The sequence below is a fragment of the Ictidomys tridecemlineatus genome, chromosome 5, assembly GCF_052094955.1.
Source record: "Ictidomys tridecemlineatus isolate mIctTri1 chromosome 5, mIctTri1.hap1, whole genome shotgun sequence".
NCBI lineage: Eukaryota > Metazoa > Chordata > Mammalia > Rodentia > Sciuridae > Ictidomys > Ictidomys tridecemlineatus.
This window is the reverse complement of record NC_135481.1, coordinates 175561940-175577765: the sequence shown is the minus strand read 5'-3', so window position 1 is coordinate 175577765 and position 15826 is coordinate 175561940. Positions and strand designations below refer to the sequence as shown.

Here is a 15826-nt window from a genome sequence, read left to right as displayed (position 1 = left end):
TCCAGCCTGTGGTATTTTATTAGAGCAGCACAAAGTGGACTAAGACATACATCTTGAGATGATTCCAGACCCAGGCCCTCAAGTCCTTCCTAGCCATCTGGTCTTTCCAGCTGATGCCCCACACATCATGGAGCAGAGACAAGCCATCCCTGTTGTGCCCTTTCTGAATCTCTGACCACAGAATCCATAGGCATCAAAGTTGTTTTATACACAGTTTACAGGAGGTTTCTCATGCACCATAGTAACTAGAACAGTAAGTTGTTCTGATTTCAGTACCCTGACTCCTCCTCAGGCCCTCAGTTGTCATAACTTGGGCAAAGAAGAGTATATATCTATCTATCTATATCTATCTATCTATATATCTATATCTATATCTATCTATATATATATATATAATTTTTAGATATACATGACAATAGAGTGTATTTTAACGTGTTAAACATATGTGAGGCATAACTTAAAAAAATTCTAACTAGGACCCCATTCTTTTTTTTTTTTTTTAAGAGAGAGAGAGAGAGAGAGAGAATATGAATGAATTTTTTAATATTTATTTTTTAGTTTTTGGCAGACACAACATCTTTGTATGTGGTGCTGAGGATCGAACCCGGGGCCACACGCATGCCAGGAGAGTGTGCTACCACTTGAGCCACATCCCCAGCCCTAGGACCCCATTCTTGTGGTTGTACACGGGGTGGAGTTACACTGGTTATGTATTCATATGTGAACATAAGAAAGTTATGTCCAGTTCATTCTACCGTCTTTCCTATTCCCATCTCCCTCTCTTCCCTTCTTTCCCCCTTGACAAAGAAGATCAAGTTATGTATTGACACCCCAAACCCCACTATTGTCCTTCAAATTCTATTCAGATGTCATCTTTGTGTGTGTGTGTGTGTGTGTGTGTGTGTGTGTGTGTGTTACTGGGGATGGAACCCAGAGGCGCTCTGCCACTGAGCTACATCCCCAGCCCTTTTAATTTTTTATTTTGAGACAGGGTCTCACTAAGTTGTTGAGGCTGGCCTCCAACTTGTGATGCCCCTGCCCTGCCTCCCGAGTAGCTGGGATTACAGATATGCACCACCATGTCCAGCAGAGGCCTTCCCTTTCTCATATAAACATTTAATACTATAAAATTCTCTCAGCTCTATTTTAGCTGGATCGCACATATTTTGATATCTTGTAATTTTATTTCATTAATTCAGTTAAAATAGTTTCTAATTTCTAATGAAATTTCCATGGGTCGTTTAGAAGTCAGTTGTTTAGTTTCCAAACATTTGAGGAGTTTCCAGATTTTGTTTAGTTCCTGATTTCTATTTTAATTCCATAATGATCAGAGAACATGTCACTTAAAATTTTAAATGTTAAGTATAAGAGGCCCCTAATAGGCCCATTTAGGTGAATGTTCTATGTGCACTTTAAAAGGACATGCTTTGTGTTTGTGGATCTCTCTCCCCCCTTTCTCTTTTTTTCCCTTTTGTGTAGAGCTGGGGATTGAACCCAGGGATGCTTTACCACTGAGCTACACCCTACTGTAAATATTATTTATTTATTTATTTATTTATTTTTGTTTTATTTTATTTTGCGACAGGGTATTCCTAAATTGCTGAGGCTGATCTCCAACATTCAATCCTCCTGCCTCAGCCTCCCCAGTCTCTGGGATAACAAGTGTGGTGCCACCATATCTGACTTGGGTGGAGTTTTCTATAAATGTCTGCTAGGTCAAGTTGGTGGACAGTGTTCAAGTTTTTCACGTGTTTCAAATTTTGTATCAGTTATTGAAAGAAGATTGTTGACATCCACAAGTATAACTGTGAATTTCTTTTCCCCTTCAGATTTATCCATTTTTTTTGTTTTTTATGTTTAGGAGTTTTATTAAGAAGGACATATGCACACAGGATCGCTCTGTTTTCTTGGTGAATTAACCTGTGTTATGCTCGAATTCGGGATCCCCAAAAGTCCACCAGAGACCAAGATCGATGTAAACGGCAAAGAGGTGTTTATTGCGAGCTAGCTTGGTCCTCTGCGCACACCCAGCAACTGGTGACGCTGAGAGGCCCAGAGCCCAGGGTTTGTGGCAGTTTTATACACTCTTTGGGGAAGGCAGGGACTTCACATACATCATAGCATCTCTTAGCAAATCATCACACACTGCAGGAAAATCATAAAACAACTCTAAAACATGATTAGCACATTCACTGGGGAGAACAAGTTGGGGAGGGGTAATTGGTCAGAACAAGAGGGGGATTCCTTTGAACTGATTGATTTAGGCCCAAAGGGGTGTACATGCTGAACTACATGGTTTCCCACCATGTTATCAACCACCATAAACTACTGGGAGGGTCATCTGGCATCCCAGGTATATTCCCTGTCTCATGATGATTGGTGGCTGCTAGGGGGTTGCTGTGGGTCCTCACCTAGCCTGACTGAGTCAGGGACACCTGGCGCAGCAGATCTCTCCTGTTATTTGTAGATAAACAACTCAGCGGGGAGTGCTCTGTGGGTCTTTCCAGGGACAAGGGTCACGCCCCCTTCCTTGGACAGGCTTTGCTCTGAGGTAGAGGCTGGTTTTTCACCTGTAGTTTTATCCCTGGTGATTTTTTCTTGTTCTGAAGTCACTTCTGTTATTAATATAGTTGCTCCAACTTTCTTTTTCCTTCTTTTCTTTTTCTAGGGCTAGGGATGGAATCCAGGGCCTTGCACATAGTAAGTGCTCTATCACTGAGCTACATCCCCATCTATCACTGAGTTTTACATCCCCAGCCCACTTCAACTTTTTTTTTTTTGGTACTGGAGATTGAACACAGAAGTGTTTTACTACTAAACTAATCTAATCTACACTTTTTTTTTTTTTTTTTTTTAGATATGGTCTCACTAAGTGGCTTAGGGCCTTGCTAAATTGTTGAGGTTGGCCTCGAACCTGCAATACTCCTGCCTCAGCCTCCCAATTCACGAGATTAGAGGCATGAACCACTTATGCCCAGCCCACTCCAACTTCCAAATTCTAAAATTTGTGTTTGCAGGCTGGGGATATAGCTCAGTTGGTAGAGTGCTTACCTCACATGCATAAGGCCTTGGGTTCAATCCCAAGCACCACAAGAAGGAAAAAACAAAAAACAAAACTTGTGCTTGTATAGTGTATCTTTTTCCATCTTTCTTTTAATCTACCTGTGTAATCATATTGAAGTGAGCTTCATATGAGCAGTAGATAGTTGGGTCTTGCTTTTTTTTTTTTTTTAACTCCCATTCAAAAATTGTTATCTTTTAGTTGGTGGATTTTTATGTAGTAATGAGTACATTCGTGTATATATGGAGAAAAGGAAATTTAGGTTTCCTTTTGTACTTTTGGCAGTGTTGGGGATTGGATCCAGGGTCTCATCCATGCTAGCCAAGTGCTGCACCAATGCGCTACATCCCCAGCCCTATGTAAAAAGACAGGGTTTCACTATGTTGATCAGGCTGACCTCAACTACGGGGCTCAAGGGATCCTCCTGCCTCATCCTCTCAGATAGCTGGGACTACAGGTGCACACACAAACAGGGCCCAGCTCTGTTATTATGTGTGAACTGTGCTGGGAACCCAGGGCCTCATGCATGCTAGGCCAGCACTCTGCCACTGAGCCACATCCCCAGCTCCTAAACATCCCAGGTTGTCCTTGGACTTGCAATCCTCCTTCCTCAGGCCAGGATTACAGGAAGGTGTCAGGGTGCCCAGCATGTTTTGTTTTTGAAGAATATGCTTTTTTTTTTTCTTTTTAAAATATTTTTTGGTTGTAGATGGATATAATGCCTTTATTTTTTTTATTTATTTTTATGTGGTGCTGAGGATGGAACCCAGTGCCTCACCCATGCTAGGCAAGCGCTCTACCACTGAGCCCCAGCCCCAGCCCCTGTTTTGTTTTTCTGATTGAAGGAACCCAGGGCCTCTTACATGCTAAGTCTGGGCTGTACCACTGAGCTACACACCTAGTCCTAGGCAGTGGTTTTCATAATCAGGGTTTTTTTTTTTTTTTTTTTTTTCTGTTGGCTTGTTTATTTGTTTGTTTTGTTTTATTTGTTTTTGGTGCTGGGGACTGAACCCAGGGGAGCTTAACTCCTGAGCCACATCTCCAGCCCTTTTTATTTTATTTTATTTATTTTTTTAAAGAAAGAGAGAGAGAGAGAGAGAAATTTTTTTTTAATATTTATTTTTTAGGGGCTGGGGATGTGGCTCAAGCGGTAGCGCGCTCGCCTAGCATGCGTGCGGCCCGGGTTCGATCCTCAGCAGCACCACATACCAACAAAGATGTTGTGTCCCCACATACCAACAAAGATGTTGTGTCCGCCGAGAACTAAGAAAAATAAATAAATAAATAAATGTTAAAACTCTCTCTCTCTCTCTCTCTCTCTGTCCCCCTCTCTCACTCTCTCTTTAAAAAAAAAAAAAAATAAAAAATATTTATTTTTTAGTTCTTGGCGGACACAACATCTTTGTTGGTATGTGGTGCTGAGGATCGAACCCAGGCCGCACGCATGCCAAGCGAGCGCGCTACCGCTTGAGCCACATCCCCAGCCCGGCCCTTTTTATTTTTATTTAGAGACAGGGACTTGCTAAGTTGCTGAGGCTGGCTTTGAACTTGCCATCCTCCTGCCTCTGCCTCCTGAGAGGCTGGGGTTACAGGCATGTACCCTGATAATAATCAATTTTATTTTCCAGCCTTTGCTGTCTATTTGGGTTTGCTTGGTGCAAGGCTGACGGGGCGGGGCCTTGGGCAGTGGTCGTGGGGTGGTTCAGTACTCCCACCCTTTATCGTTTTTCTTTGGGTGTATACTACACAGGCACAACTCGAGATTCAGTCTAGAACTTGTATTGGGTCACACACGGAATTGGAGGATTCCTGGGCTGGGGATGTAGCTCAGTGGTAGAACTATGGGGATTCAGCCCCCAGGACCACCAAAAAGAAGAAGGTGAAAGAGGAAGAGAAAGAAAAAAAAATCTCACATGCTTCAATTCATAGAGGTCCATTTTCCTGGGTCTCTGACCAGAATATTAGGCTTTTTGGCTCCCCCCATCCCCCAGGAATTAAACCCAGGGATGCTTAACCACTGAGCCATATCCCCAGCCCTTTTTAAAATATTTTATTTAGAGATAGGGTCTCACTAAGTTGCTTAGGTTCTCACTAAGTTTCTGAGGGTGGCTTTGAACTCGGGGTCCTCCTGCTTCAGCTTCCAGAGCCGCTGGAATATATTAGGCTCTTCTTTTGGAGATTTTTTGGAGCCAGCTTTCCAGAGTAGGTGATTTCTGCTATCAAGCACATAGTTTCTCCATTCAAATTACCCCGAGTCACATAAAGCCAGAGGGACTGGGAGTTTGGCTCAGTGACAGAGCCCTTGCTTGGCATGTGTGACGCCTGGGCTCCCATCCCCAGCACCACTGGGGAGGGGTTGGCGGGCAGGTGGGAAAGGCCAGAAGATAAAAGAAGAAATTAGGAAATTCACCAGGAAACTCCCCACTGCAGTACTATGTACTGGTTGTTCTTCAAATACTAGTCTCTAGCCAGCCCATCTGCCCTCTCCTGTTTGTCTTTCTGACTTCTTCCTTAAGCAGCTGCTTTGTGACTCTGTCTAGAGGTCTTTGTCATAGTCAGTGGGAGAGACAAGTAGTAGAGAGGTGACTCCAGCCTCCCCTCTGGTAGCTCTCTTTTATTTGTAAGATCTTTTTTTTTTTTCCAAGATAATTTTAGACTCACAGAAGTTATAAAGATTGTACAGAGTTCCTGTATGCCCTGCACCCAGCTTCCCCTTTTGTCAAAATCCTACATAATGATAGGATACTCCTCTGAAATGCTGGGTGTGGTGGTGCACGCCTGTAATCCCAGTGCCTCAGGAGGCTGAGGCAGGAGAATCCAAAGTTCAAAGTCAGCCTCAGCCACTTAATGAGACCTTTAGTGAGCAACTAAGAGAGACTCTGTCTAAATAAAGAAATGGACTAGGGATGTGACTCAGTGGTTAAGGGTCCCTGGGTTCAATCCCTGGTACCAAAAAAAAAAAAAAAAAAAAAAAAAAAAACGAAGAAATCAACCTTGGTACATTACTATTGACTATTAAAAAAAATTTTTTTTAGTTACAGATGGACATAATACGTTACTTCATTTATTCATTTTATGTGGTGCTGACAATTGAACCCAGTGCCTCACACATACTAGGCAAGCGCTCTACCACTGAGCCACAACCCCAGCCCTACTATTGATAATTAATTAAAATTAACTAAATAAGGGAAATTATGCCAAGTGCAGTGGTGCATTCCTGTAATCCCTGCAGTTCCAGAGGCTGAGACAGGAGGGTTAAAGGTTCAAAGCCAGCCTCAGCAAAAGTGAGGTGCTAAGAAACTCAGTGAGACCCTGTCTCTAAATAAAATACCAAATAGGCCTGGGGATGTGGCTCAGTGCTTGAGTGCCCCTGAATTCAATCCCTGGTGCTTTTTCCCCAAAAGAAATTATTAGATTTCCTCTGTTTTCTTACTCATGTCATTTTGCTGTTCATTTTGTTCATAATCTAATCCAGGATCCCACATGGTGTTAAGTTATCATGTCTCTTTAGCCTCATTTGATCTGACCACTATTCAGTCTTTCTTTTCCATGACCTTGATACTTTCAAAGAGTTCAGATCAGTTATATAAAACATCTGCCAACCCTGGTGCTTTGATGAGCGCCTATAATCCCTGATACTCTGGAGACTGAGGCTAGAGGATTGCAAGTTCAAGGCCAGCGGCCAGCGTGGGCAATTTAGAAAGACTTTGTCTCAAAATAAAATTTTAAAAAATTATAAAAAGGCTGGGGATGTAGTGCAGGGGCAGAGTGCCCTTGGGTTCAACCCCTGTACTGCAGCAAAACAAAACAAATCCAAACAACCAGCCAACTGAAATAACCCACTTACCATGTCAGCCAGGAAGCAAAAAGGAAAGAGGATGAGTGGGGTCCCACGACCCCCAGCATGGGAAAAGGAAGGAGGAGGAGAAGGACAAGGAGGAGGAGGAGAAATGATTGATTGACACAAAGTTCTGGATAGAGATCATCGCATCCCACAAGGGAGGTTGGGCATTTTATCCAGGCGGGCATACAGGGATTGCAGAAGAACTACTCTTCTATTTATCAGCATGGATGGTACTTAGGTGTGTGCTTTGTTACTGTCTTCTGGATTCGTCGTCTGCTGTGTACATCTGTACTAACACATAGTCATCCACCTGTCTCAGAAACACCCCGGCTTCTACTTCCTAAACGTTCTCAGCTGCAGATCCCACAAAGTCCACTAGAGGCCGCCAGGGTTCCGAACTGGTTGGGTTTTTTGCCCGCGCGAGCACAGCCCGGAATCATCCCGGAAGGGGGCGCCCGTGGCCTGAGGATGGTCGCAGCCAGCACAGAGCCGGCGTGTGCAGCTTCGTGCGCGTCCCAGCTGCTGGCGGGTAGACCTTCAGAGGTCTCTTAAATTCCCCAAAACGAACAGCTCTCATAGACATGATTCTTCTCTGTCTTCAGATGATTCATCGGTCTTCTAGGGCTCTGTCTTTGAACTTGGGCCCTGCTCCCTCCCCCCACTTTTTGTTTGACAAAATTGTGGAGTCGAACCCAGGGCCTCACCCATGCAAGCTTTGTTACCACTGAGCTACCTCCTCGGCCCTGTTTTTTGTTTGCTTGATGCTGGGAATAATGAACCCAGGGGGCCTTACCACCGAATGACATCCCACCCTTCCCCTCATTTTTTGTATTTCATTTTCAGATAGGGTCTCCTTAAGCTGCTGAAGCTGGTCTTGAACCTGCATCCTACCAAATCGCTGGAATTACAACCAGCCCAGCATGGTTTGGTTTGGTTTGGTTTGAGGTACTGGGGATTGAACTCAAAAGGGTTCTATCACCAAGCCCTTTTTAAATTTTTTTTTTTTAATGACTAAAGAAAAAAAAAATAGTCTCATGAAGTTGCCCAGCTGGATTCGAACCTGTGATCCTCCTGCCTCAGCCTTCTCAGCAGTTGGGATTACAGGTATACACCACTGTGCAAGGTCTTCCTTTCCTCTTATATGTTAGACTCTAGGTTTTGTGGAGCCTCAAACAGGAACACAACTGTTTTCAAATTTTACAACAAACACACACAACAACAACAACAGCCTAGCAACATGGGGCACCTGTGTAATCCCAGCAGTTTGGGGGGCTGAGGCAGGAAGATCAGCCAGCCTCAATTTAGCAAGGCCCTAAGGGACTTAGAGAGACCCTATTTCCAAAACTAAAAAGGGCTAGGGATGTGGCTCAGTGGTTCAGCCCCTGGGTTCAAACCTGGTACAAGAAAAAAAAAAAAGAAAGAAAGAAAAGAACCACCTGTGAACACAAAGTTTAGTGCTCTTCTCACTTGAGGAGCTTGGAAGTTTAAGCTTCAGTAATTTCAGAGTAAATGCACTTCTGGTTATACATGTATTATTATTATTATTATTATTTTTTTTTTTTGCTGTTTCCCACTAAGAATAAAGTTCCAGGAGGGAAGGATTTTCTTTTCTAAATTGTTAGCTCCCCAGTTCATTCCTAGCATGTGGTAGGAGCTTTCTAACTGTTCAATGAACCAATTGGGACTAGTACAGTTTTCCAGGTGGAAGCAACAACCGTTTACCTGAGGCTCAGTGTGCATGGTTTGGAGATGATATCGCTGAAACTTCAGAAAAGTGGATTGACCATGCATTTCAAAGCTGGGGAGTCTGAGGGCCAGGGAGTGAAGCAAGTGCCCAATCAGAAGTGGTACTGGGTCTGTCTTCCCTTGCTCCCTCTTGGCCCATAGCCACCATCTTCCCCTAACCGCCCCTTGCACAAGCTCTGATGCAACAGTGTACCGGCCTGGGGCACCCCTCTTGGGGGCAACGCTGGGAAGGAGGTTTTGCAAGAGTTGGGGTGGTAGGCAGGAAGTAGGACCAGCCAGGGCTGGTCAGGGAGATAAGGACTCCCTGCCCCGCCCTTCAGATAGCTCCTCCAGGCCTCTGGTTTCCTCTTCTCTTCCCTTTCCCGGAAAGCAGTTCCTGGACCCTGGCCCCAGCCTCACCCAACTCCTGGCCTTGCCCCTGTGACTCACCTCCTTTCACTGTGGCAGCCAGACTGGGATCCAAGGCCCGCCTGCCACTCAGGAACCCTGCTGTGTGACTCTGGGCATTGGGGAACCCTATCTGGTTTGGCAGTTCCTGGTGTTCAGTAGCAGTGACTGGCACGAAGAAGAGTTCTAAGGCCAAGCCTTCATCTGAGGAGGCAAAATGTGGGGTGGTCCAGGGGCAGCCTCCCCCAGCAAGGCAAAATTGAGGTCCGAATGAATCCCATTGGCAGGTACAAGGTTGGTGTTTGTGTCGGAAGCATCCTGGACCTGGGTTGGGGGAAGGGTATTTCTAGAAATCAGGGCTTGGCTAGAGGATCCCTCAGCCGCCAGTATCAGAATCTGGCCTTTCCACAGCATTTTCTTTGTTCGCACCTGCTTCCAGACATTGCCTTGCTGTGTGACCAGTTCTCTCAGAACTGGGTCACGCAGGATCCCACCTGGACCTCTCGGAAATGGAGGCTGACGGACCATCCTTCCAGGCTCCAGTTAGAGTTTTAAAATTGAGATGCCAAAATATGGTCATAAAAGCTGTGATATGTCTGTGTCCTGAAGATACATAGTTAAAAATATATGCATATGTATGTGCATATGTACATATTGTATGTGCATGTGTGTGTGAGTGTGTATGGTGACCAGGTATGATTATAATTATAATTGGAAATAAGATGAAAAGGCTAAATTGGACGTCCTTTAGGAATATGAGGTCTCTTATAAACCTGGTTCCGAACAATCTGATTTCTGGAAAAGTCAAAGTCCCAGTGTGTTCTTAGGTGAGTCCCTCCTTTTCTCTGATGCCTCTCTTTTGTCATCTGAATAGGAGTAGCCATGGGCCCCACAACAGATGGGCTGCTTACCCTTAGTAAGGTCCCCAAACATTCTATACCAACATCTACTAAGTGCCTGTGTGAGCCAGACAGGACTCTAAACTCTTTTTTTGTGGTACTGAGGATGGAATCAGCACCTCACATAGGCTAGGCAAGGGCTCTACCACTGAAGGACAGCCCCAGCTCCTTGTTTTGTTTTGAGAAGGGATGTCACTCAAGAGATCAACCCTCCTGCTTCAGCCTCCCCAGTAGCTGAGCCTAACAGGGACCACCACCTGCCCATCTTAAGGGTGATTTTTTTTTTTTTTTTTTGTACTGGGGATTGAACCCAGGGGCATCCTGTCACAGAGCTAATACTCAGTCTTTTTGAGACAGGGACTCCCTAAATTGCTGAGGCTAGCCCAACTTGCCATCCTCCTTCCTCAGCCTCCAGAGTTCTAGGATTATAGGAGTGCCACCACAGGCCTGGTGGGGGAGGAGGAGGTTGTGGTAAGCTTTTTGAAAAATATTTTTTAGTTGTAGATGGACCATGATACCTTTATTTATCTTTATGTGGTGCTGAGAATTGAACCCAGTGCTTCATCCACAGGCAAACACAATAGCACTGAGCCACGACCCCAGCCCCTGGGTAAGCTTTTTATGTGCATCAAGTCAATTGATCCTGGAAGCCCAGGTTCTGAAACACATTTTCCAGATGTGAACTGGGAGCTCATCAAGTGACGAACATCAACGCTGACACAGGCTGCCTTCTAATTTCCTCCCTATTAAAAGGTTAACCTCTTATCATTACTGTTATTAGATTGAGCGTATAAGAGCATGTAAGAGTTAAGATTGTGAGGATTAAATGAAATGATATTTTAAAGAGCTTACTTAGTATAGCACCCAGCAGATAATAAACACTCTATAGGTGTTAAATAAAAAGAACTTAAGAGCCATGCGGGTTGGCTGCTCAGTGGCTGAGGCAAGAAGGATGGCAAGTTCAAGGCCAGCCTGCAAAACTTAGGGAGACACTGTATGAAAGGGACTGGGCATGTAGCTCAGTGGTAGGACTCCCCTGGGTTCAATCCCCAGCACAGCGGGGGGGGGGTAGGAGAAGGAGAAGGGCAGGTCTAGTGCCCAAGGAACTTTGTCCTAGAGTTTCTGGGTGTCTTCACCCCAGCTGCTTGCTGGCCCCGTCCAGGAGGGGTTAAGGCGTTAATGATTTCCAAAGTAGCAGGGTTTTGTGCGCTCGCGAGGGCGCGCGCACGCAGATACACACACACACACACACACACACACACACACACACACACACACACACACACACACACACACACACACACACACACACAGCGCCTCTGTCCCCTCCCTCCCTCCCTCTGCGAGGCCGGGAGCCTCTTATGCAAGCCGCCGGCGCCCGCGTTCCCAGGCCCGGCTGCAGCTGCGGGCGGAGGGCAGGGCGGGGGCGGCGCGCTGTTTGTCTAGCGCGGCGGTGCCAAAGACGGCGAGCCCCAGACAGCCAGGCGCCTCCGTACACCTGGGGATGCTCAGGTTAAATAGCTCCGCATTCCTCGGGCCCAGCTGATGGAAACGCTCCCAGGCCGCCGCCGAGTCGGCCTCCAGATGGGCTGGGCCCGGGCCAAAGGGGAAGAGAGAGAAACGTGGAATCCAGAGTGGGCCTGAATGGCGGGGGAGGTGGCCGAGGCCCTGCCGCAGCCCCTTCCTCCCCTGGACCCAGGCCCTGCATGTAGGAGTGCGCGCAGGGGACACGCCCACGTCCCCGTGGGTGGGCTTGCGGGCGGGAGTGAGGGGGAGCCCACACAAGGGAGGCAGTGGGTGTCCACGTGTGCCTCTGAGGACACTCCAAGGACACACAGACAATTAGTAATTTATAACTGTCAAAACAGTACGTGCCAAGCACTGTGCTCAGTTTTACTTGATTTCATTTATTCTGGACAATTTTATAAAACAGCAACGGGCAGGGAGTGGGTAGCAAAGGACTTAATTTACCTACAAATACCATTTTCTTTGATGAAGTCCATACAATTTTTGTGGGCGGTACCTGACAACGTTAGTGCTCAATCACTACTACTTTTATTTATTTTTTAATTTTTTTAGAGAGAGAGAGAGAGAGAGAGAGAGAGAGAAGAGAGAATTTTAATATTTATTTTTTAGTTTTTGGTGGACACAACATCTTTGTTTGTATGTGGTGCTGGGAATCGAACCTGGGCCGCACGCATGCCAGGCGAGCGCTACCACTTGAGCCACATCCCCAGCCCATCAATCACTACTACTTTTAAATTTTGTTTTTGCTCATCCTCTTCCGGACCTGGTATCTTTTGTTGTAAAACTGTCACAGTCCTACCGTTAGCTCCACAGGGATCCCTGAAATCCTTTATGTAAATGGTGGAGTCAGGCCTCTGGTTCCAGGTGCTGTTTAATCTATTTTGTTCTTGGACATAATGTCTCTGTAGTCCTTACCCTCCCTGGGACAAGTTATTCGCCCTTTCTGGGAACTCTTTCTTTTTGTATAACAGGAAAGTTGACCTGATGGGAATATTGGAGAATTGGTGTCCCCAAGCCCAAAAATTGCCCAGGGATTTGGTACTTGGATTTCTGAGGAAGGGTTTGCCTGAACGCAGCTGCCCCTATCCTACCCTAGACTTGCAGAGGCCCAGGAATGCCAAGTGATTTATAGTTACACACACACCCACACACACACACACACACACACACACACACACACGCCCCCCCAACACAAGATCCCATCCATCAACCCAGACCCATGCAGAGATGCCCAACATGCATTTAGGCAGAACATACAAGCCCAAACAGCTGGAGGTTGCACACTTATCTGCAGAACACATGTGCTTGCATTTACCCTTCCACACCCCCCAAACACAACCTTACTTACACCCCCAGGCCTGTACATGAGCAGATGACCCAACGTCTTCTCTAAGACTACCAGTTTACTCATGTCACATATACAAGCCCAGACACTTAATGCACCCCACCCCCTCCCCCCAGAGCACAAACCCACATGTCCAGGCAGATAGGCCTTGCCAATGACACCTTTTTCCTGCTCAGGAGCTAGGGACTTTACTCGCCCACTCCTTCTCAGAGCCCACAGTAGCCCCAGGGCAGTGCTTGGTTTGAGCTGCTGGCACAGCCAGGCCAGGGTGAGGGGGCTGAGTCCCAACACGGAGCAGGTGGCCCAGCAGCTGTGCACAGGCTGGCCTTGCCAACTTGATCACCCACTTGGACAAGCTGGGAGCCCCAGGGCAGATTGCTGGCACCCAGGGAGAAGTGGCCTGCTGGAGGAGGCACCTCCTACTGGGGAATAGGGAAAAAGAAGCTTTTGCTTCAGACAAGTTATGACCCCTGGGCAAGTCCCTTTCCCCCGGAGTCTCACTTCCAACATCTTGGCTGAGACAGATGGTCCAATGACCTGGTTCTCCAACTTGAATGGCTTCAACACTCCCCACCCTGAGGGGGCCTCCACAGGTTCATCTGCATTTTAACAACCTCCCCAGGTGATCCAGATGGCCCAGTGACCACTTTGAGAGAAACCCTAGAGGTCTAGAGGATTTAATTTTATGACACTGGGGAGAAGGGAAATGGCCAGGGATGGTTAAGAATAGACTTTAAAGACACCGGAAACACTCATTCAGGTCGGTAACAGTGACAGTCCAGATGTGGCCCTCCAGTCCCCCTCCTCTGAGCACCAGCTGTGAAAAGGGTCAGAGGTCAACCCACAGCCCCTCCCCTCAATCCAAGAAATCATTGCAACTTTACCACCATCTAAAGTATTTGTTTAATAACAAAACCAAAAAACAAAAACAAAAAAAAAACACCCCCACAGAACTATTGTAAAACAATATTCTCAGTCGGTGATCATTGTAATATACAATACAAAGCAATTTCCTCAGAAATCTGAGAAGCACCAAACGTGACCATTTTTTAAAATGTCTGCTTTTCAAAAAATAGAAACACACGGGGGAACCCCCCAAAGTCTCTGGCGGCTGGTAGATGTGGAAAGAAGCCTCCCCTCGTCAGTCTCCCAGCCCTGGGCCGGATCTGCAAAGGCCCGAAGGCCGCCAATCCGTCTTGCTTCCCCCAGTTCCCGCGAGGCTCCTGGGGGGAACCGAGAGCACTTTTTCCTCTTGCCTCCTGGAGGGCTGGGGTCCACCGATCCCTGCGGGCGGCGCTTCAGCGACACAAGATGCGATCGTCCGCTGGAACACATGCTGCCTGTGAAAAGGACAGAAAGAGGGGATGAGATGCGGCAGGTTGGAGGGGACACGGCTGCAAGCGCAGCAGGCGCTCTCTCTTCCCTGGGCATCTCGGCAATGCCCGGTGCCCAAAAGGATGGGGCGGACATCGTACAAATCCCCCCCTCCCCTTGCCTCACTTCCCAGTCGTGAGAGGACAATCTGGTACTCCAACTCGGCGCTCACCTCGGCCGCTAAGGCGCTGATCTCGCCGTTCAGGGTGCTGAGCGGAGCTCTGACCGGCAGCCCTCGGCCCCCGGGGGTCCCGACTTCGGATTCCGAGTTCAGCTCCAACTGCAGATCCCTGATGTAGTCGATGACGTGCTGAAGGATCTCCACTTTGCTCACTTTGCGGTTCTGGGGCAGGGTGGGCACCAGCTCCTTGAGGCGCGAATAACAGCCGTTCATGTCGTAGAGCAGCACGTTCACCTGCTGCTCGTCCAGCAGGACTGGCAGGCGCGCCCCGGCGCCGCGCGAGATGGCCACGCTCTGCTCCGACAGGCAGCGCATCACCTCGCCCGCGCCGCCCGCCGTCTTGCCGGCCTTCAGGGTGCAACTGGGACCCGCGGCGGCCGCGGCACTGCCACTGGCAACCTTCATGATTCTCGAGACTGGCTAAGTCGAGAGGTGAGGCGGAAAGAGGAAAAAGACCCTGGGAACTGGGCGGTGCGAAGATAAGAAGACGGTAGTAGAATGTGGGACTTGGGCTCCAGAACCCGACTTTTATAGGGACGCCGCGCCCCCCCCAGGGGTGGGTCCAGAACGTTCAAAAGCAGCCAATGGGCGATCGGGGGCGGGGCCTCGTGCACTCTCGAGTCCCGCCCCCTGCCCAACTAGTGCACCCTCGCATTAGTGGAGGTTAGTGGAAAGGCGACCGAATCCCAGAACAGGGAGAGAGAGGCACTGGCCGAGTGGCTACTGGAGGTGAGGGCTGTCTTGGGCTCTTCTGGAAGGAGACAAGGAGGCAAAATAGGTATTGCCGAAAACGAAAAGACCACAGGATTTAGGTTTCCTCGTTTTCTCACCTCTCTAACTCCATTTTACAGATGAGAGAAACTGAGGCCTGGGCGGAGAAGTGGCTGGCTCTGGGTCGCCCAGAGTGTCCAGGACTAAATCAAGTTTTCCAGATCCTCTTGGAAGATTGCCTCTCGGACCCTGATCTCCAAATTTCAGGAAGAATTTTTAAGTGGAATTTCTTGGTTTTTGTTTTTCCGTCCCCCCCACCCCACTCCCCCCTTATTGGGGACTGAATCAATGGACATTCTTCCACTGAGCCACACCCCAGCCCTTTTATTTTGGAGACCAGGTCTCGTTAAGTTGCCCAGGATGGACTCAAACTTGGGGTCCTCCTAGCTCAGCCTCCCAAAGAGCTGGGATTGTTAAAGGCGTGCCCCGCTGCGCGCGGCTAAAATGGGCGCAACTTCGCGCTCAATTCCCAGGGCTGGTCTTTCCCCAGTTCCCAGAGATTATGGCTGCTAATGTTTCTACCACCAGAACGGCCTACCCAGGTCCCTTGAGGTGGGGGCAGTTAATTCGGGGAAGTCCTCCTGAGTTGAGGATGATGCTTCTGGACCTAAACTAGATGGAAGGAACGTGGTGGAGTGGACCTGCATTCCCCCCGGGTCCTACCCTGAATGCAGTCCCTGCAAAACCCACC

At 47.7% G+C, this 15826-nt stretch overlaps 1 protein-coding gene and 1 long non-coding RNA gene across 2 annotated transcripts; one reads left to right on the top strand and one right to left on the bottom strand.

The window, feature by feature from the left end:
• Positions 1 to 13688: 13688 nt before the first annotated feature.
• On the bottom strand, positions 13689 to 14879 carry Id1 (inhibitor of DNA binding 1). Its single transcript, XM_005320575.5, has 2 exons — positions 14356 to 14879; positions 13689 to 14149 (listed from the first exon to the last, which is right to left on the bottom strand). The coding sequence occupies exons 1-2, from the start codon at positions 14767 to 14769 to the stop codon at positions 14108 to 14110; spliced, it is 456 nt and encodes a 151-aa protein (XP_005320632.1). The 5' UTR covers positions 14770 to 14879; the 3' UTR covers positions 13689 to 14107.
• A 23-nt stretch (positions 14880 to 14902) lies between these two features.
• LOC144378094 (uncharacterized) lies at positions 14903 to 15442 on the top strand. Its single transcript, XR_013439626.1, has 2 exons — positions 14903 to 15093; positions 15216 to 15442. It is a non-coding gene; the product is annotated as an uncharacterized LOC144378094 (long non-coding RNA).
• The last annotated feature ends 384 nt before the right edge of the window (positions 15443 to 15826 follow it).